We start from the raw sequence: 22,898 nt of genomic DNA on the forward strand, positions 1-22,898 counted from the left end.
TCAATGAACAACAGGATGATTGTGATCATGATATGATTATGTTGATTTCCAAATGTTAAACCATCCTTGCATCCCCGGGATGAATCCCACTTGGTCATGGTGTATGATATTTTTAATGAGTTGTTGAATTCTATTTGCTAGTATTTTGTTCAGAATCTTTGCATTCGTGTTCAACAGAGATATTGGCCGGTAGTTTTCTTTTTTTGTGGTGTCTTTGTTTTCTTTTGGTATTAGAGAGATAAGGGCTTCATAGAAACTGTTTGGGAGAGTTTCTGCTTTTTCATTTTTCTGGAAAAGCTGAGAAGAACTGGCAATAGGTCCTCTTTAAATGTTTGGAAAAATTCGCTAGTGAATCTATCTGGACCTGGGTTTTTGTTTTTGGGAAGACTTTTGATTACAGTTTCAATTTCCTTGATGTTCATAGGTCTGCTCAGGTATCTGGATCTTCTTGATTCAGCTTTGGGAGATTATAAGAATCCGGGAATTTATCCATTTTATTGTAGGTTCTCTTGTTTCATTGGCATACAGACTTTCAAAGTAGTCTCTGATGATCTTTTGAATTTCTTTGGTTTCTGATGTGATATCCCCATTCTTATTTCTTAATCGCTTTCTCTCTCTCTGTTTCTTAATCGGTTCTCTCTCTGTGTTTCTTTGTGAGTGTTGCTAGTGGTTTATATATCTTATTTATTTTCTCGAAGAACCAGCTCTTGGTTTCATTGAACTTTTAGATTGTTTCTTTGATTTCCATGTTGTTGATTTCTGCGCTAAGTTTTATAATATCTTTCCATCTGCCTGATTTCGGCTCCTTCTGTCGATAATTTTCTAAGATCTTGAGCTGTGAAGTGAAGTTGTTAATGTGCATCCTTTCTTCTGTCCTGAGATATGCTTGCAGAGCTATAAATTTTCCCCTTAATACGGCTTTAGCTGCATCCCATAAGTTCTGGTAGCTCGTGTCTTCATTCTCATTTGTTTCCAGGTATCTTCTGATTTCATCCTTGATTTCCTTCCTAACCCACTCATTGTTCAGCATTGAGTTGTTTAATTTCCAGGTGTTTAATTTGGTTCTTCGTATCTGTGTGTGATTCATTTCTATTCTCAGTGCATTGTGGTCTGAAAAGATTGTTGATACTATTTTTATCTTCCTGATTCTATTGAGGTATGTTTTTGGCTTAGCACATCCTCTATTTTGGAAAATATTCCGTGCACACTGGCGAAGAATGTGTATTCTTTCTTTTGGGGGTGTAAAGCCCTGTATAGGTCTATAAGTCCTTTTTCTTCTATTTCTTTTTTCAAAGCCAATGTTTCCTTGCTGACTTTTGTTCTTGTTGATCTATCCAGAGGTGATAGGGCAATGTTGAAGTCTCCAGCTATTATTGTGTTGCTAACAAAATCCTCCTTAAAATCTGTTAGCAATTGTTTTAAGTATTTAGCTGTTCCCTCGTTAGGTGCGTATACATTTAAAAGAGTGATTTCTTCCCGTTGTACATATCCCTTGATGAAGAGAAAATGGCCTTCACTGTCCTTTCTAATCTTTTTCAACCTGAAATTAATGTCAGATACGAGTATGGACACCCCAGCTTTTTTGAGTGAGCTGTTTGCTTGCAGAATTGTTTTCCATCCTTTAACTTTGAGTCTGTGTTTGCTCTGATTGTTCAGATGAGTTTCTTGTAGACAGCAGAATGTTGGCTTCAGTTTCTGGATCCATTTTGCTACACTGTGTCTCTTGATTGGTGCATTTAGACCATTGACATTAAGAGAGATTATTGTCATGGGATTTTGTGCCATGTTTCTGTAGGGGTTGGTTGTGTTTCTAAGTGTTTTCCTTCTTATCTTACAGGAATCCCTTAAACCCTTCTTTTAGATTTGGTTTTTGAGTCTATGAAGTTCCTGAGCTGTTGGTTATCTACAAAATGGTGTATAGTTCTATTGAGTTTGAGTGAGAGTTTAGCTGGATAAAATGTTCTTGGTGAGGTGTTCATTTCGTTGAGTTTTTCAATATCTCCCACCATTGCCTTCGGGCTTGGAGGGTTTCCTCTGATAGGTCTGCTGTGAATCTAAGGGGTGCTCCTTTGTATGAGATTTCCTTCTTTGATCTTGCTGCTTGTAGTATTGTGTCTCTGTCCTCAGCATCCATCGTTCTGACTATGATATTCCTTGGAGTATTTTTATTAGGGTCTCTTTTTGCTGGCACCCTTCTGACTCCTTGGATCTGGATGTCTGCATTCTTTGACTCTGGGAACTTTTCAGCAATGATTTCTTTGACTGTGGCTTTTTCATTGGGGTTGACTCCCTGCGCTTCCGGTACTCCAATGATTCTAATGTTGTTCCTCTTGGCGTCATCCCCTAGGTCTCTGTTTCTCCTTAGAGCCATTTTGATATCTTTTTCCATTGCTTGTTTTTTCCTATGTGATTTCTGTTGCTCATCTTCAATCTCAATGATCCTGTCTTTAGTTGTACTCATCCTACTGATAAGGGCACTTACTGAGTTTTTAATTTCATCTACCGAGAACCCTTTATCTGTGACACTTCTTTTTGTAGCTTTTTTGTTTCTGCTCTTATTTCTTCCTGTATTTTCTCAACTAACCGTTCTATTGTTTCTTTCATTTCTGCTTTTAGTTTTCTGGATATCTCCTCCATTGAGTCTTTGAGTAAATCCTTGAACATCCTCTGCATTTCTTCTCGGAATTTTTTATTGGAGAGAGCATTTTTGTAGGTCACCCCGGTTGAGGAATTTGAACATACTCTATTAAAATGTACATGTAATAGGTAAACTCTCTAAAGTTCCAGAGAAATTCAGAGAAAAAAAGGAACACAGGATGAATTGAAATTCTTTATTTTAAATTATACTATAAAGTTATAGTAATAAAAACTGTGTGGTAACTGGATAAACCTAGACTCAAAAACCAGTGGAACAAATATGAACCCACAGATAAACCCTCATATATATGGACAGTTAATCTATGAAAAAAAGAAGGTATATGAAAAAGAGAAACCAAAGCCATTTCAACAAGTGGTGGAAAGCTGTAGAGACTTGCAAAAACCCATACCTCACACCATACAAAAATAAATTCAAAGCACATTAATGGCCTTGAGATTAGACCAGATTCCATAAAATGCATTAACAAAACATAGGCAGAAATCTCCATGCTATCTACCTGAAAGATGTCTTAAGTAATTTGTCTTCACTGGCAAAGAACAAAAATAATCAAATAAAACAATTCCAAGTTAAAGGTTTTTGCATAGCAAAACAACAGGTTAAAATAAAGTTACTGTACCGAATGATAGAAAATATTTCCAGACAACATATCAGAACAATAGAAATATATACCACTCACAAACCTCAAAAACAAATGGGCAAAAAAACAAGCCTTATGTGTCCTTATTGATCTTCTGTTTAGTCCTTCTAAATATTATTTAGAATAAGATTTTGGAGAACTCTCATTTTCTTACTTATATGTATTTTGGGATTCTGCTGTTAAGTATATGTATTTAATCATTCTATGAATCATCATTTCATGAATATTGATATTTTTGTTCCTTTTAATTATTTTAGCCCTAATGCTTATTTTGTCCAATTTCAGCATGTTTACGCCAGCTCTCTTGATTACTCTTCAAACAAAAATTTTCTATACTTTAACTTTTTATCTATTTATTTTTATTTAAAGTAGATAACACATAATTGGAATACTTATTTTTGTCCATTTTTTAATTAATATCCATTTTGTCTATCTCCGATTATTAAAATTTTTATTTTTATATAAAATATATAACTGATATGAAATACTTTTGCAATTTTTCCATCATTTTAATGCATTTTCTGTTTTCTCCCCAGCTTATTTTATCATATCTAGCTTTGTATTTAATTGCTTGTAGTTTGACATTTTAATTTTTTCCTCATTTTTTGTTGTTTGCTTCATGGTTGCCTTTAACCCCTCATGTATAAGACAATCTATTTTAATACCATATTGGTTCCATAGTAAAATCAATTTCTTTACCCTTTACTTATCTATTTTATATTTTACAGGCATGCATGTTTATGTAGATTTGTGATTTATATGTACTTGTGTCTGAAATTATGGAAAAAGTGGAAATTAAAGCCATAATTAATCTAATATCTGTTATATATTTATTTATCAACTATGGTCATTACCAGGAAAATTTTTTAAGCTAGTGAATTTTTGCTCTAGATACAAAAAGAACCATACTAACAATCTGGAGTTCAAAAGTTGGTTTTCTACCTCTAAGTCAAGGAACACATGGACACTGAAAAAGATAAATTCAGGCATTTTCTCTGGGGTTTCTAAAATGTTTCCTGTCATCCAGTCTAATATACTTCCAGCTAAGAGTGGGGCCAGCAATGACATAATATCAGTCTGCTATTTGTCATATGTCATGAGTTGAAGGAGACCACAAGAATCACCAGGGTTTGAAATTTTCCACTTCATTTTTCTAACTTCTTCCACAGTCTAGAAGGAAGTAATGATAAAAATTTTTTAAAGGGCCACTCTTATTTTTGCATGAGGGAAGCAGCTACTGTTATGGTAACAGAGATAGTGAAAGCAGGCTTCATGTTGCAGGCTTCATAGACAAATGATATTGGAAATTAAAAATATATTAGCAACTCTAACATAAATAATATTGTAAATTTTCAATAACACTAACATGCCAAGAATACTGCTCTCCACCTGTGAGTGCATTTCATTAGCACACAAAACACAAAACTCTTAAAAATACCCATGTCATAACAACATCTTCAGCTGATATAGGTATAAGTTTTATTTCAGTGAGTTTAAATGAGATGCAAATAACATACTTGAAAAAAATTTTGTCACAGTTTCAGATAGATTTTTTTTCAGAGAGCATTAAAACTTTTTGGAAGCCATTTTATCTTTGGAAAGCTCATGGAAACTTAAGTGTAAAGTTAAATGCTACAAATCATAAGAACATTTGCAAAAGAGATAAGATAGATAGGTAGATAGATAGATTAGTTACTTTGGGGCAACAACCCTTGATAATCAGGGTTCACTCCTGGCTCTATGCTCAGGGATCATTCCTGGCATGCTCAGGAGACCATATGGCATGCCAGGGACTAAACCTGGTTTAGTTGTGTGCAAGGAAAATACCATACCATTTGAGCTTTCTTGTCCCAGGATACATAGTTTTGAACAATCATATTTCTAATGATACATTAAGTAGTTGAATTCCATTGTATGCAAACTAAGATGTGAAGATCTTCTCAAAGTATTATCACTGAGAGATTATCTCAAAACTAGGAGGAAAACTAACATTCTTATATATTTAGGTTCCTTTTTTATATCTATTGCTTACATGGTTTGCATGAATTGATTTTCAAATGTTGACCCACCTTTATAGGTCTAATTATTTCTCACTGATTATAGAATATAATGTTTTCTGTATGGTATTGGATTCAATCTGCTTGTAATTTGTTAAGGATACATTTATATTCAGGATAGTTACTCTATATTTCCATTTTTCTAGGTATATTTCTGATTTTGAAAATAGAACAATGAAGCCATATGGTATGGCTTAAAAGGTCTATAGAGAGATAGTAAAGTGAGTAGGGTACTCACCTTACATGTTGGTTGATCTGGGGCATTGCATATGGTCACGTAGCTGAGATTGCTTGGGAAATAGTATGAAGCCATCTCAAAAATACTTCAAGAACCTTCATATGACCAAGTATTTCTACTCCTTTGTACATATATCAGAATACAAAACATGAATCTGAAAACGATATGTTCATTCCTATTTTTTTCTGCATTTTCTTATAATGATTATCCAGGGACTGGGAAGAGGAAACAAAATAATATCATTTGAAAAACCTCTGACTTGGGAAGCAAGAAGTTTGTTTCAAAATGTAGAGTCTGAAAAAAATCAAAACATAATGAAATGTAGAGTCTATGATTTTAATAATATAGTTTCCTCAGAAATAGTCTCAAATGTATTTATCCTACATAGATGTTTGGGAAAAATGATCTGTAATATTCACAGCCTAAATATTCTTTTTTTGTGGCATGTTTTTTTGTGGCGTCACCAGTAACGTCTCCATTGTGAGACTTGTTGTTACTGTTTTTGGCATATCAAATATGCTACGGGGAGCTTGCCAGGTTCTGCCGTGTGGGAGGAATACTCTTGGTCCTTGCGGATCTCTCCGAGAGGAACAGAGAATAGTAGTAGTATGTAATCCTATATAAGAACAGTATAGATGGCTTTAAATGTTATACTGTTAATAAAAATAAATTTCAAAAATACTTGGTACTTAAAAATTTTAAATATGTATATGTTTTTATACAATATTTGAAACCCAAAGCTAAGGTACTCTTTTAAAACATGAAGAGAACAATAAATACAGGATTTTGATTGTTATTTATATCTCGTTAGTGGAAAACAGAGATCCAAGCTAGTAGAAGAATATTGTTATATGATGCAAGATATTTTCAAGATCCTTTTGTTTGTTTTTGGATCAAATTACTGTCAAGTTTGTATTTGGTTTTCTTTCTTGTATTGACATATGTTTATTTTATATGTTCATAAAAATATCTGTCTAAATAAATTTGGATCAAGAAAATATTCACAGCCTTTTCACTAATAAAAACCTAAAAAAAGAATTAAAAAAAGAAAATATTCACAGCCTTAAATATTCAGTAGCAAAATCCTTTTAAAAATATTAGATTTTTAAGGAAGAAAACACATTTTAGCTATTTTTCCCACACTTTAACCTACCAAAATATCACTATTTTCAAAATTTCTCTTATACCTAGGGGATGAATCAACCACTTGTAACATCTCTTACAAATTTTCCCCAACTGACACAATCTCTAGAGAATAATTTCTCCTAGTCTTCTATGCTACAAAACAAAAACAAGTCCCTTAACTTTATAGCTATTGCATTAACCTATTTATTCATGCATCCTGTGTCCTCATTAATAGTGAAAATTGGACTTTTATTACTCTTTAATACCTCAGTGTATTGTAAATAGTTCTATATGCACCCATGAAAACTATTTAATGAAAGCTTGTTGTTGTTAGTAAAGTCATACAAGGAGCATATATGATAATGAACTCATTGAAAGAAGAAAATTTCCCTCAAGAACAGTAGATTACTTCCAAGATTCTTGTGACATTTGGTTCAAGGACAGTCTGTGATTCTTTTTCATTACACTGCTAGACAATGTCTTTGACCTTGAAGTTCTAAAATTCTTAACCACAAAATCACTTCATTGAACGGGGCTTTGGTTTCTACTTTTTATTTCAATTCCCAAAGAAAGAAGAATACTATAGTTCTGCTTTAAATGGGCTTATATATGTTAAGAGGTAACAAATCAAATAGTAGACACTGTATCATCTGAAAAAAAAATTGAGTCGTAATGGTATGTTTTTTCTTTTCATCGACTTCTCTATGACCTAAACTTAAATTCGTTCAGTTATACTCCTCTGTTTTTCTCTCTCATTTTTTATCTCTTTGACCAATTTTGCATTGTATTATTTTCTGTTTTCAAGAATCCTACTAGCAGAAACACTGAATCTATTTAATACTGTCTTTCAATTTTCCTATGTAAGCACTGAATGATACTGGAATAGATTATAAATGTGAAAACAACAGAGGAAATAACATAGAGGTAGGGGGAAAACACATTTTAAGTTTACAAGACATTTAAAAGAGAGCTATGCATATGTGACAGAATACATTATTCTTATATATTGTTTTTGTTACATTAACTCATTCATTTATTGAGATAATAATGTCTATTTAGTCAAAGAAAGTAAGCAATATAAGTAAAAATAATATATTTCAAACATTCCATATTGATAAAAGAAATAAAAAATCGAATGCATGTCCATTGTTAATGGCACCAGCATATATACAATTGAACCATGATATAATGTGATTTATAAGTTAGATTTTTAAAATATATCTATATTGCATAATATAAAATATTTCTAGATGTGAATATACAAAATGGCATTTACTAGTTTGCCATTAATTCTTAATTTTAGAAGTCCATCTCAATGTATAAAACAGAAATCATAAAAATGTTACAATCACATAACTATAGTATTTAAATGATTTTCTTCAATATTTTTACCATAGCAGAAACAGATCAAGGCAGCAATGGAAAACCACACAACAGTAACAGTGTTTATCTTAATGGGATTGACAGAGGACCCCAAATGGAAGATTGTGCTATTTGTCTTTCTGCTCATCACCTACTTGCTCAGTATCTCAGGTAATTTGATTATCATCACTCTCACATTGTTGGATACTCAGCTCAAGACACCCATGTATTTCTTTCTTCGAAATTTTTCCTTCTTAGAAATTTCTTACACAACAACGTGTATCCCCAAATTACTTGCTACTATGGCCACTGGTGACAGAACAATCACCTACAACTGTTGTGCAGCTCAACTATTTTTTGCCTTCCTCCTTGGTTCTTCTGAATTTTTTCTCCTGTCTGCCATGTCCTATGATCGCTACGTTGCCATCTGTAAGCCCCTGCATTATGCAACCATCATGAACAGCAAAGTCTGTATCCGGCTGGTGCTAAGTTCTTGGACTGCTGGTTTCCTCATAATTTTTCCAGGACTCATTATAGGTTTAGGATTGGATTTCTGTGATTCCAATATGATTGATCACTTCTACTGTGATGTTGTTCCTCTCCTACAACTCTCCTGCACAGATACACATCTTTTAGAGATGATGAGTTTCATCTTGGCTTTGGTAACTCTTGTGATAACTTTGCTGTTGGTCATTGTATCATACACGTACATTGCTCTGACCATTTTAAAATTTCCTTCTGTCAATCAGAGAAAAAAGGCATTCTCTACTTGTTCTTCTCACATGATCGTCCTCTCTATCTCATATGGAAGTTGCATCTTTATGTACATTAAAACCTCAGCCAAACAGAGGATATCCTTAATGAAGGGAGTGTCAGTACTCAATACCTCAGTTGCTCCACTTTTAAATCCTTTTATTTATACTCTGAGAAATCAACAGGTAAAGCAGGCATTTAAGAACTTAATACAAAGAATTCGGTCTTTGTTCATATAGATTGGCTGTGCAGTAGGAAGGGAAATCACTTAGTAAGGAAAATGAAAAATAAGTCTTTTTTTGTAATTTCCAATTAATATTTTCCTGTTATACTTTGTGACATACAGCATATCTGATATCTAACTTACACATCCTTTTTTTTCTTCTCTCTTAGCAATCATAGTGTCTGTAGGTGCTATTTCTTTCTAAAATACCCATATTTTAAGTATCAAAATTTATATTTTTCATGCTAAAGTTTGATCCCTCCCTTTAATCTTTCTTCACTTAAAAGCAGCTAGTGTTGGAGGATTGTTTAATCCATATTATGTATAAATTAATTAATACTGATGATAGTTTTTACATACATGCCATATATTTTGTTCTTGTATTTGTTCTCTGTTCTTTTTTTAAATATTTTTATTTTATAAAGTAGTTCATAATGTTTGATTACAGTTAATATTCAAATACCAATACGACAACCATTACACCTTTCCACCACCAAATTTGGGATGTTTCCATCCCAAGCACCATCCCTGTCCCAAAGCACAACCAAAATATATTTTGTATTGTCTGTTATGGAACCCCATTGAAAATGCTACAAAAAAGTATCCATAGAGGAAACAGTGTAAAGATTGTTCTATTTTGGCAGGGGCCATTAAGACATTGTTTAGAATATCACTATAATGTTGTTAAAGGTTGAGTGATGTGAGATTTTGTACATATATCTAAAACTATGTATATATGCATATATATAGATATATATTTCCCTCTATGATATGTTGCCTACTATTTGAACCCCATCAAGTGTGTTGTGGTACTTATGGAGAATGGGTAGGGAGTGTCTTATGATGTGTCGCATGGCCAAGAATGTGGCTGCATGGTCCACTCATACATGAGGCTAGGCCCAAGCATGTGGGGAGCAGTCTTGAGTGTTGGCGGATGGGTTCTGGAGGTTTTTGGCCACCAGGTCTTGGTCTCTTTGGGTAGGGAGGGCTCTCACCCACTCCCCTCTGGGGCACCTGGAGTGAAACAGCCTGGGATGGAGTCCGGTGGCACTGGCTATGCTGGTTATGGTGGACGTCATGTTGCTGCCTTTGGTGAAAAAACCCGTGTGTTCTAGATGGTGGCCAATGAGGAGATTCATTTTCTCTATTCTTAATGTTACAATGATTCCGTTATGTGACTCTGAGATCTTATTTTCACTTGCTTTTTAATATATACTATTTTATGCTTATTTTCCTAAGAAAAATATAAACCTGGGATTAAAATATCAGTTCCTTTTTGAGGTCTTGAGGCTGAAAGAAAAGGCTCAATCATGATGATGTAATAAAAATTTTTTATATAGTATTTGGTTGGAGAGATAATACAGTTAACTATGTATTTTACTTGTGTGTAGCCTAACTAGGTCAGATCTGTCACCTCCTATAGACTCCCTGCCACTCACTGGGCCCTGTCAGGAGTGAGTACTACACACAGACCAAGGTATGAGTATTGACCATCACTGTATATGGCCACCAAATTAAAAGTTACATGCCATTTATGTAATATATTGTCATATACAAATAAATAAAATTTGAATCCTGTGTGCACTGAATCTAGATAAGTTTGACCAAGAACAAAATGCATCCTTGAAGAGATTACATTTGATAATTACTGGGCTTTCTTTACTTGTTCACTTGTCTTAAAACTGCTAGAATATACACCTGTAAAATTATAATATCTATTCTCTTCTGTGCTGGTTAAAGATATTTTTGAAAGTATAAAATGACTATTGGATGAAAGTAGTAAAGGTAAAAAGGTAAAGGCCCTCCCGTTGATCGTCGATTTGCTCGAGTGGGCCCAGTAACGTCTCCATCAGAGACTTTGTTGTTACTGTGTTTGGCATATCGAATACTCTCGGTAGCTTGCCGGGCTCTCCGAGAGGGGCGGAGGAATCAAACTCAGATCGGCCATGTTGGCCACTTGTAAGGCGAACGCCCTACCGCTGTGCTATCGCTCCAGCCCGAATCACTTCTATTATTATATAGTGACCATATCTTATTATACCCATATTATATAACCCCATCGACGGCCATCCAGAGACTATAAAACCAAGCTCCCGGAAGAGAACAAGGCAGAGTCTCCTGCCTCCGTGCCTGGCTGTCCTCACTGGGGCCCCTTGCAGGAAGGCGTGTTGAATTTCCCTCTCCACACTGAGCAGAGCCCCGACAGCTGAAGACCCAGCCAAAGCCATGCTGAGACCACTATTCACACGCTTGGATGAGGGACTGGCAGAGGAACCCAGGTGTGTGGGACCCAGAGCTGAGATCTCCAAGCCTGCTCGGTTCAGGACTGGGCCTCCTCCACCCAGCTCCCCCACCTTCCAGTAGCTAGACAGTTACACTCACCAACTGCCATTTAATCCCATCAATGGCCATACAGAGACTATAAAACCAAGCTCCTGGAAGTTCGCAGCCACGCGACCCCTTATTCTCTAGTTCTCACTCTCAGAGAACCCGGCAGGCTACTGAGAGTATCATTCCCGCCGATATGCCTAATTAGGAACACCTGTAAAGGTGATTAGAGGCTGCTCCAAAAGCCTCCATCCATCTTGGAGAGCCTGGCAAGCTACCGAAAGTATCCCGTCCACACAGCAGAGTCTGACAACTACCCGTGACTTACTCGATATATCAAAAACAGTAACAATGAATGGTACTCATTCCCCTGACCCTGAAGGAGCCTTCAATATGTCATTGGGCTAAACTTGCATGTGACAGGGACGAATGGAGACGTTACTGGGCCCGCTTGAGCGAATTGAAGAACAATGTGGTGATAGTAATAGTGATCTTATTAGGAAGTCAACATATTCCATTAGCCTTTTTCTTTATAAACTAGCAAATTAATTACTTATTCAACAATATTTTTGATTTGGAGGCCACACTCACCCATGCTCCAGTTTACTCCTGGATTTGTGACCAGGGACTAAATCTGGCAAAACTTAGGGGACTATAGTGGAACTGGAATCAAAGGATCAAACCTGGGTTGGCTGATTGCAATGCAATCATCATATCTCTCTGGTGTCTCAATAATTGTTATTGCATTATCATAGTTTACATGCGTACTGAAGTCATGGTTTAAAAGTCACAGTGCTGTTTACCACACCAAATTATCCACCAGTGTTTCAAGATTCCCAAACCATTATACCATGATTGATATCTCTCTCACCCTTTTAGCCTCAACCCCCAGATCCATTGATGATGCCTCTTGTTTGTTTCCACTGAGGTTAATTGAATAAATTGATTCATATAAAATATTTAATTTTTAAATTGTTTTGGAATACAGAAGCTCATCAACTTAACTTTATTACTGGGGCCATACCTGTCATAGAGCTAGGTGTTATACCCAACAACTGCCCCAGTGCTGTGTAACCCATCAACGGCCAAGACCCAGAGACTATAAAACCAAGCTCCCGGAAGAAAACAATGCAGAATCTCCTGCCCCCATGCATGGCTGTCCTCACCAGGACACCTTGGAGGGGGGTGGGGTGAGTTTCCCTCCCCAACCTGAGTAGAGCCCCAGCAGCTGAAGACCTTCAGTACCAACCACAGCCATGCTTAAGACCACTCTCCACACACTTGGACGAGTTTAACACATGAAGGAACCGGCAGAGGAAACCAGGTTTTGGGACCGGGGCTGAGATCTCCAAGCCTGCTCTGATCGGAACTGGGATTCCTCCTCCCAGATCCCCCATCTTCCAGTAGCCAGGCAGTTACACCCACCAACAGCCCCCAGCACCATGTAATCCTGTCAACAGCCAAGACCCAGCGACTATAAAACCAAGTTCCCGGAAAAGAACAATGCAGAATCTCCATTCTCCACTCTCCATTCTGCATCCGTGGCCGTGAGACTTCTTATTGTCTAGTTCTTGCTCTCAGAGAAACCGACAGGCTACTGAGAGTGTTCTGCCCACACGACAGAGTCTGGCAAGCTCCCTGGTGTATTTGATAAGCTAAGACCCAGTAACAATGATGAGTTTCATTCCCCTGACCCTAAAAGAACCTTCAATGTGGCACTTGCTAAAATCTCAGGGCTAGGACGAATGGAGACGTTACTGGGGCCTGCTTGAGGAAATTGATGAACAATGGGATAACAGTTATACAGTGACAGTGATACTATATACTTGAACAATTATAGGTTTTAAAATACACTTTTAATAAGGTCCCCGGAGAGTTCAGTACAGATTGCTATAATGTTTTTTCCTCCAAACACTCTCGTTCGAGATCCCATTTACATGGGTAACAATTTCAGAGCAGGCCAAGAAAAGATTATTTTAATTGATAGAAACAGTGACAGTATACGATAGCTTATCTTGTCATAGAAATACTTGCATCTTAGAGATTTTCCAGTTCTCTGTTAACACCATATTGGTCTAAGTCTATAGATAGTATTCAATAGCACATGTGGTTCTGGAGGAAAATTCTGTATAGCACTGCAGCACTGTCCTCACATTGGTTGTTCATTGATTTGCTCGAGCGGGTACCAGTAACGTCTCACAACAAATTGTGAGACTTGTTGTTACTCATATCGAGTATGTCATGGGGAGCTTACCAGGCTTTGCCATGTGGGCAAGATACTCTCGGTAGTCTCTGGACACTCTGAGAGGGGCAGAAGAAATGAAATCAATCACATTTTATTTAAATGTCACAAATAAAAAGTATTTCCTGGGGATAAAGAGATAGTACAGTCCATAAATAGCATATCTTGCAAGAGGGCTGCCCTGGTTCTATTCCTAGTACCAACTATAGTACCCTAAGTATCACCAGGAGTGATACCTGAGCACAAAACCAAGAGTAAAACTGAAGTACCTCAGGCTATGGTCCGAAAAAACAATTGAAATAAAAAAGTTGATACCTAGGTACTTGGTTTTCTGGGGCACAATTACAAATGGGATTGTTTTCTTCATGTCACTTTCTTCTCTTTCACTATTTGCATATAGGAAAGCCATGGACTTTTGGGTAAGGATTTTATAGCCTGACACTTTGCTATACAAGTCTATTATTTCCAGGAATTTCTTGGGAGAGGTTTTAGGGTTCTATAAGGATAGTATCATATCATCTGCGAACAGTGAGAGCTTGATTTCTTCCTTTCCTACCTGGATGCCCTTAATATATTTTTCTTGTCTAATCACTATCGCAAGTTCTTCCAGTACTATATTGAACAGCAGTAGAGAGAGTGGGTGTCTCATCCCTCATCTTAGGGGGAAGGCTCTCAGTTTTTCCCCAATAAGGATGATCCTTGCTGTAGACTTGTGGTATATAGCTTTAACTATATTGAGGAAAGTTCCCTCTATCCCCATTTGGCAAGGATTTTCATCATAAATGGGTGTTGGATCTTGTCAAATGATTTCTCTGCATCTATTGATATGATCATATGAATTTTATTTATAGTTTTGTTGATATGATGGATTATGTTGATTGATTTCTGAATTTTAAACCATCCTTTCATCCACGGGATGAATCCCACTTGGTCATGGTATATGATTTTTTTGATGAGTTGTTGAATTTTATTTGCTAGTATTTTGTTGAGAATCTTTGCATCCGTGAAAACAGAGATAGATAAATGGGACTATCTTAAACTAAGAAGCTTCTGCACCTCAAACAAAACAGTGACCAAAGTACAAAGACAGTCTACAGAAAGGGAAAGGATATTCACCAAATACACATCCAACAAGGGGTTGATATCAAGGATATACAAAGTACTGGTTGAACTCCACAACAAGAAAACATCCAACCCCATCAAAAAATGGGGTGACAAAAGGAACAGAAACTTTGTCGAAGAAGAAATCCGAATGGCTAAAAGGCACATGAGAAAATGCTCTACAACATTAATCATCAGGGAGATGCAGATCAAAACAACAATGAGATATCATCTCACACCACAGAGACTGGCCCACATCCAAAAGAACAAAAGCAAAGGGTGTTGGCTCAGATGTGGAGAGAAAGGGACCCTCCTTCACTGCTGGTGGGAATGCTGACTGGTTCAGCTCTTTTGGAAAACACTATGGACAATTCTCCAAAAATTAGAAATTTAGCTCCCATTTGACCCAACAATACCACTCCTGGGAATATATCCCAGAGAGGCAAAAGAGTATAGTCGAAGTGACTTCTGCACTTGTTTTTTCATTGCATCACTCTTTACAATAGCCAGAACCTGGAAAAAACCTGAGTGCTCTAGAACAGATGACTGGTTAAAGAAACTTTGGTACATCTACAAAATGGAGTACTATGTTGCTGTTAGAAAAGATTAAGTCATGAAATTTACATACAAATGGTACTACATGGAAAGTATCATGTTAAGCAAAATGAGTCAGAAAGAGAGGGATAGACATAGAAAGATTGCATTCATCTGGGAAACATAAAGTAACAAAATAGGAGAATAACACCCAAGAGTGGCCGAGATTAGTACCAGGAGGTTTGCTCCATGGCTTGGAGGCCAACCACACAGTCTAGGGGGAAAGGGAGCTCAGATAGAGAAGGGAGCACCAAAAAAAGGATGTTGGGAGGATCCTCCCAGGATGAAAGAAGGATGCTTGAAAGTAGACTATAGACCAAACATGATTGCCACTAAATGCCTCTTTTGCAAACCACAACACCAAAAAGGAGAAAGAACAAAATGGAATGCCCTGCCACAGAGGCAGGGTGGGATGGGAAGGATGGCCGGTGGGAGGGATACTAGGACCTGTGGTGGTGTAAATGGGCACTTGTGGAGGCATGGGTATTTGATCATTGTATAATTGAAATCCAAGCACAAAAATTTGTAAGTCTACAGCTATACCTCATGGTGTTTCACTAATAAATATTTAAAAAAAAGAAACAAAAAAGTTTACCAGTCAACCTCTTCCTTTGTACCACTATCAATGTCATGATGCAGGTGGGATAGCAAAGATTAGGAACCAATAATAGGGGTTGTTACAGAATGAATGCCGAATGTAAATAGAACTCACCTTCCTTTAATAATGAGGTCCTGGCAGCTTAGAACCATAGAGACTTCAAGAAAGAATTTCAGAAAACTGACTTGTATATTTAAATAAATCATTTACTAATTTTATTTAAAAGAGACTTGTAATAGCTGTCTTTTTTCTTACTCTATAAATCTGTATTATTATTACTAAAGAGAAAAATGTCTCAAATTTAGCTTTTTATCCATCACTGTTGCATATATGCTACCTGTAAGATAACACTGTTTTTGTCCTTCCTGCATAGCCTCAAGTAGTTTAGGTTTATTGGGTTGCTCCCAGCACAGTACTCCCATTCCTTGGTTTATTTGTAACTTCTTTCTTTGTGCTCTGTTGACTTGTAAATATTTTCTCTTCTCCCTAAGTCCTTTGCATAGCCAATTCAGAGCAATGTCATTTGTTGTGTGGACACAAGAAGACAGTGTATGCTATGCTTTTGAAATGTGACTCTCAGTGATATTTTCCTCCTGGGCATCTCTTCTCTCACCTAAGCCTCAGCTGCCCTTACTTCCTAGTGCCTCCCAAAGCAGGGTCCTGATGTGGGACTGGATGGAACCAGGGCAAGTGGTAAGCTACCATTGCATCAAGATAGGCCTGGCCAAAGTGCCATAATGCTTAACTATAAGTTAAGAGCTTGGTCATGGACAAATGCTGTCATGATTCCACAAAGTAATAACTAGATTTGGACTTTGCTAGGATTAGGAATGATTAATCTGGCCTGAGCGCTCTAATCTGAGTCTGTGGCAAGATGTTCCCAGGAGAGCTGCCCTACAAGCCTCAATCTTATCTCTTACTGTGTCCATACAAAAATAACAAGTATTGAGATGTTGATAGAGTTATTGGACTGAGGAAAGGAAAAAAACACCTTAGGAGATATTTTGTCCTTGGGAAGTCAGGCAGGGCTTTGGAATACCTCTTAGGTGGTGTTCCCTTTGAAGCTGATGGGCCCTCAGAAAGGGACTTCTTATGTTGATTTTGCTACCTGACTGGGTGCAGTGTCAGCCCAGAGTGCTGGGGAGTTAGAAAGGAAAGAGTTGGAGAATGAGAGAGAGAGCAGGGTGGCAAGATGGACCGCAGAGAGAATAGAAAGGGGGACAGACAGAGAGAGAAGAATGTAGAAGAACACAGGAGCAGGCACGGGGAGAGAGAGAGAGAGAGAGAGAGAGAGAGAGAGAGAGAGAGAGAGAGAGAGAGAGAGAGAGAGCCCAGGCTGTGAGATGGAGCGTGGAGAGATGAGCAGGAAAGAGAGAAGGAAACGGGTATAAGGGGAGTGTGAGATTAGAATGGGAGGCTTAGAGATACTGGTGCAGGCACATGGGAAAAGTGGAATAAATGGCATCTGATCAATCCACCGGCTTGGCCCTCGTGTCCTCCACCGTCTGTCCCATGACCTGGCCGCCCCAGCTGAGGGAGAGACCCGGGCCCACCAAGAACCTGGGCAGTGATGGGGAGCGCCGTTGGAGCCACCTCTGGCCACCCTCAAAGAATTTATACAATTAATTAATTTGACAGAGAACTTTGTATAACTCATTAACTAAGAAGAAAAAAGACCTTTGATTCTTATCAATCTGTATCTCCTGAATCAGGTGTAAAAGAAGGGTAGTTACTAAATTTGGTTTTAAACCATATCTATTATTGATGTGTAACTTAGACTTTGCTAATACCCAGTTTTTATCAAGAGCAGATGCTTGAATCTTCCTCAACAGAAGACAGTAATTATAAAATGTTGAGTCGGGAAAACAAATCTGCCAAGCCTATTTGTTCTAAACTGCTCCTCACATGGCAGAGCTAAGAATGGCATATATTAATACAAACCCACACCCATGTAGATGCTGAATATTTGCATATATGTCTGCCTGTGTTCACATTTAACTAATAAAGAGTTCACTTAATATATAAATTTGTAGCCTATTGCCATGCAAATCATCCTAGGATTGCTTTTTCTTTAAATGTTTTTCTTTTTTTCTTTTTAATGTGTTTTTCTCTAACACTGAAACTGTGGAGCGTGGCACTGGGCACAGAAACAGGTAAAACCCGACCTTGCAAATCAACCCTGAAGTCAAACCTTACAAGGGGGAGTAACTGGGCAGAGAATAGCAAACCAGGGCCCTTGCATCTTATGTCCGGTCTTGAGCCTCACTAAACCCCCTAGTTAAATATCCTAAGCAAGTCATTCTAACCACAACGTATAGTCTTAAAGGGCATTGGACTGGTTATAAAGCTGAGAGGAAAAGGTGATGTGCCAATCGTATTACGCTCTAATGTGATTCAACCTCCTGTAATCGACACTAGATAAGAACGTATATTGATATATTTGGCAATAAAGTCAAACTGTGATTACTGAATCAGCTCCTGAAGGTGTTTCTTCAAACCTGCCCTCCTTCACCCAAAAACAAGTTCCTGTCCAGAAGGTGCACAGTGTGTCCAGTTGCTTGGGGGCTAACAGTTCCCCAACATAAAACACTATCTCCACTCTGCCTGTGATTTAACTATTCATTTTCAATATATGTGGTGAGAAACATGTATGCAACAAAAAGTAACTATCGGGTTTGAGGGATACTATAGTGGATCGGGTGTTATCTTTTGATGCTGAGTGATTCCTTACTGCAGAGTGAGGACGAAACCACTGAACACAGTCAGTTGTGGCTGCCAAACAAACATTCAAAAACAAGTAACTTTATTAACTTGATTTTTTTAGCTATATCTATAATAGCTAATAACAATGCTTGCATGAGCTAGAATTTTGTTCAAAATTTAATTGGCTGCAGTGATAGAATAGTGGGTAGAGCATTCGAGTGTAGAGCATTGGTCTTGTATAAAGTAGATCCAAGTTCAAGATCCAAGTTCCTTGGCATCCCATATGGTTCCCTGAGCACTACCTTGAGTAAATCCTGAGTACAAAGCCAGAGTAAACCCAAAACACACACACACACACACACACAAGTTGAATGAGTCAATTGAATAAAATTGAATGTTTAATTTTATCGCATATTATATATAAAAATTACACATATGTTCACTTATTCATCCTGTATCCTCAACATATTTGGTAACTAGAAATAGGAGTAGTTTGATTCTTTGATTCCTCAGTGTATTATAATTATCTCTACCTAGCATTATGAAAATCTTTAATGAGTCTTTGTTATTGATAATGAAGTCATGAATGTTTTTTTCCTCAGGAGAGCATGTGTGTTTTTTATTCTAAAGATTTCATGGCATTTAGTTAAATGGTAGCTATAAAACTCTCAACCACACAATCATCTTCATTTAGACTGACTGGGAGATTTACTTAAATTATTTTAAGGCGTCATTATTATCTTAAAGTGTCAAGCACATGGCCAGTATTTTGTCATTAAAGTATATGAGAGTTTTTCTTTTAATTCTCATAGGAAGAAGTAAATTATACTCTTGTATTTATATGTTAGTTAAGAAACAACAAACCACGTAGAAGACATTGTCTCATCAGAAAAAAAATCTAGTTTCAATGGTATGTTTTTATCTTCATCAACGTTTCTTATGTTAACATCTCTTATTCTGTCTTTTATATTCCTTTCATTTCATCCTTTACTGTCAATGTATCTTTGACACCTTATTAGCTTCACTTTGCATTTCACTTTATGTTTTCAATTTCTCAGAATCATAAACAGAAAAAGCACTGCATCTATTTTATTCTATTTAAAATATTTACTACACATTAGATAACTCTATATTGATGTAGGAGATTATAAATGAGGGAAAAATAACAAAGCAGATAACAAAGTAGGGACAGAACTGAATTTGCATTATTTTAATATACATGTTTGTCCAAAATATACATATATAATATACATGTTTTGGACAATCTGGCAGGCTACAGAATGTAGCCTGCCCACAAGACAGAGTCTGGCAAACTCCTCGTGGCGTACCCAATATGCCAAATACCAGTAACAATAATGGGTCTCATTCTCCTAAAGAGCCTTGAATATAATCTCGGGGCTAGGATGAAGGAGACGTTACTTTGGCTTGCTCGAGGCAATCTACAAATAACAGGATGATTTGTGATTTGCGATTGTTAATATACATGGTTTTAAAAAGAAGAGATAAAAGACAGTTTTGGTAAGCTTAGTAAATGTGAGAAAAGACCAAAAACACAAGGGCTATAGTCATAATACAATAATTTATGTCCAATATTTGTTAAGCCAAAAGATGGCACAACGAGTAGGGTATTTGCCTTGCACTCGGCCAACATGGGTTTGATTGCCAGATCCCATATGTTCCCCCGAGCACTGCCAGGAGTAATTCCTGAGTGTATGAGCTAGGAGTAACCCCTGTGCACTGCTGGGTGTGAACCAAAAAAGCAAAAAAAACAAAGTTATGTTTCCATTTAAACATAACTGTAAACATTTAAACACTGCTTAAACTTTGCTTAAACATTGTAAACATTTTAACATTAAAACATTTTAAACATTGCTGCCTTACATTCATTCAGCTCTTTAAGACAATGGCAACCATGTGGCTATCAATAAGAATGAGTAGAAGTAATATGACCTTTGGCACTTATACACTGAAAAAATAAAAAATAAAAATATTTACTAATGGCATTGCCTTATATGTAAACCAAAAAATATATTTATAGAATACTTTCATATTTGCAAAATGAATTTATAAAGTTACATATTTATAATTATTTGTCTTTTATTAATTATGTAAAATAATTATGATATGCCTTCATATATTTGCTAATAGAACCTTTATGTAATTTTTCTCTCCATGACTCTTTAACCAGAACGGTGGCAGATCTTGGGGCAGCAATGGAAAATCACACAACAGTAACAGTGTTTATCTTAATGGGATTGACAGAGGACCCCAAATGGAAGATTGTGCTATTTATCTTTCTGCTTATCACCTACTTGCTCAGTATCTCAGGTAATTTAATTATCATCACTCTCACATTGTTGGACTCTCAGCTCAAGACACCCATGTATTTCTTTCTTCGAAATTTTTCCTTCTTAGAAATTTCTTACACAACAACGTGTATCCCCAAATTGCTGGCTACCATGGCCACTGGTGACAGAACAATCACCTATAACTGTTGTTTAGCTCAGGTATTTTTTGCCTTCCTCCTTGGTGCTTCTGAATTTTTCCTCCTGACTGCCATGTCCTATGATCGCTACGTTGCCATCTGTAAGCCCCTGCATTATGTAACCATCATGAACAGCAAAGTCTGTATCCGGCTGGTGCTAAGTTCTTGGACTGCCGGTTTCCTCATAATTTTTCCAGGACTCATTATTGGTTTAGGATTGGATTTCTGTGATTCTAATATGATTGATCACTTCTACTGTGATGTTGTTCCTCTGCTACAACTCTCCTGCACAGATACACCTTTTTTGGAGATGATGACTTTCATCATGGCTTTGGTAACGCTTGTGATAACTTTGCTGTTGGTCATTATATCATACACGTACATTGCTCTGACCATTTTAAAATTTCCTTCTGTCAATCAGAGGAAAAAGGCATTTTCTACTTGTTCTTCTCACATGATCGTCCTCTCTATTTCATATGGAAGTTGTATCTTTATGTACATTAAAACCTCAGCCAAAGATAGAATAACCTTAATGAAGGGAGTGTCAGTACTCAATACCTCAGTTGCTCCACTTTTGAATCCTTTTATTTATACTCTAAGGAATCAACAGGTAAAGCAAGCATTTAAGAACGTACTGCAAAGATTTCTGTCTTTATCCAAATAGATTGGCAGTGCAGTATGGAAGGGAAATCAATTATTAATGACAATTACAGATACGTTTTTTTGCTTTGTTTTGGGTCACACCCAGTGATGCACAGGGGTTACTCCTGGCTCTGAACTCAGGAGTTACTCCTGATAGTGCTCAGGGGACCGTATGTGATGCTGGGAATGGAACCTGGGTTAGCCACGTGCAAGGCAAACGCCCTACCTGTAGTGCTGTTTCTCCAGCTCCTAGATAAGTTTTTTCTATTTTAAAATCGTACCAAATTTTCTTTGTACCATGTGAAGTATATACATCGTATACATCGTGTATACATAGTATATACATCTTACATATCCTTTCATTTCATTTCTCTGAATGTCACGGTGTCTATATTTGCTCTTTTTCTGTAAAATACCACCTTTCAATAAAAATTTAAAACAAATCTTGATTCTTAATTTTGTACCTGGGTGAGAGTGATTTTACAGGAGGTAGAGTGCTTGCCTTGCATGTGGTGAATCCCCATTTAGTCTCCTAACACTTTATGGAACCTTGACCCTGTCTGGAGTGACCTGGAGTGTAAAGTCAGGAGTAAACCCTGAGTACCGCTGGATGTGGTCCCAAATTCAAACTATTAATAATAAAATCATTTTAGACCACTTCTTTCACTCTTCTTTCACTTAAAGCAGCTAATATTGAAAGATTTTATTAATCTAAATTCTGTGTCAATTAAATCAGATTGTTAAATGTTTCTATATACATGCCATATGTTCTGTTCTTGTTTTTGATCTTTGTTTCTCATCTTAAATTTATAATTATTCCCTATATGACTTTGGAATCTTGTTTTCTACTGCTTTGTATAGTTTATTTCTTTTGTGTTGTTTTACTTTCTAAGATGTTTTTTAAAAGTGAAGTTGAGATTTAAATACCAACGTTATTTTTACTCTTAAGAATTTTAAAAAATGGCTCAGCCACGCTGATGTAATACAAATAACACACATATTTTGTGACCTCACATAAGCTGAATGACAATCTAACTGAACACAGTAGTCTTGGTGAGGTGTTCATTTCATTGAATTTTTGAACTATATCACTCCAATCTCTTTTGGCTCCTGGAATCTCATTTGACACATCTGCTGACACTATTTTTGGT

At 36.7% G+C, this 22,898-nt stretch overlaps 2 protein-coding genes across 2 annotated transcripts; both read left to right on the forward strand.

Annotated features, from left to right (window-relative positions):
• Positions 1-8,134: 8,134 nt before the first annotated feature.
• On the forward strand, positions 8,135-9,070 carry LOC130024654 (olfactory receptor 6C75-like). Its single transcript, XM_056115349.1, has one exon. The coding sequence runs from the start codon at positions 8,135-8,137 to the stop codon at positions 9,068-9,070; it is 936 nt and encodes a 311-aa protein (XP_055971324.1).
• Positions 9,071-20,833: 11,763 nt separating this feature from the next.
• On the forward strand, positions 20,834-21,769 carry LOC130024733 (olfactory receptor 6C75-like). The gene has a single exon (XM_056115450.1). It carries the CDS (start codon positions 20,834-20,836, stop codon positions 21,767-21,769), a length of 936 nt encoding a protein of 311 aa, XP_055971425.1.
• The last annotated feature ends 1,129 nt before the right edge of the window (positions 21,770-22,898 follow it).

The sequence above is a fragment of the Sorex fumeus genome, unplaced genomic scaffold (assembly GCF_029834395.1).
Source record: "Sorex fumeus unplaced genomic scaffold, SorFum_2.1 ptg000029l, whole genome shotgun sequence".
Lineage (NCBI taxonomy): Eukaryota > Metazoa > Chordata > Mammalia > Eulipotyphla > Soricidae > Sorex > Sorex fumeus.

Excerpts from the sequence above, each read along its gene's own strand:
- LOC130024654 (XM_056115349.1), top strand. The coding sequence starts at position 8,135 with ATGGAAAACCACACAACAGTAACAGTGTTTATCTTAATGGGATTGACA.
- LOC130024733 (XM_056115450.1), top strand. The coding sequence starts at position 20,834 with ATGGAAAATCACACAACAGTAACAGTGTTTATCTTAATGGGATTGACA.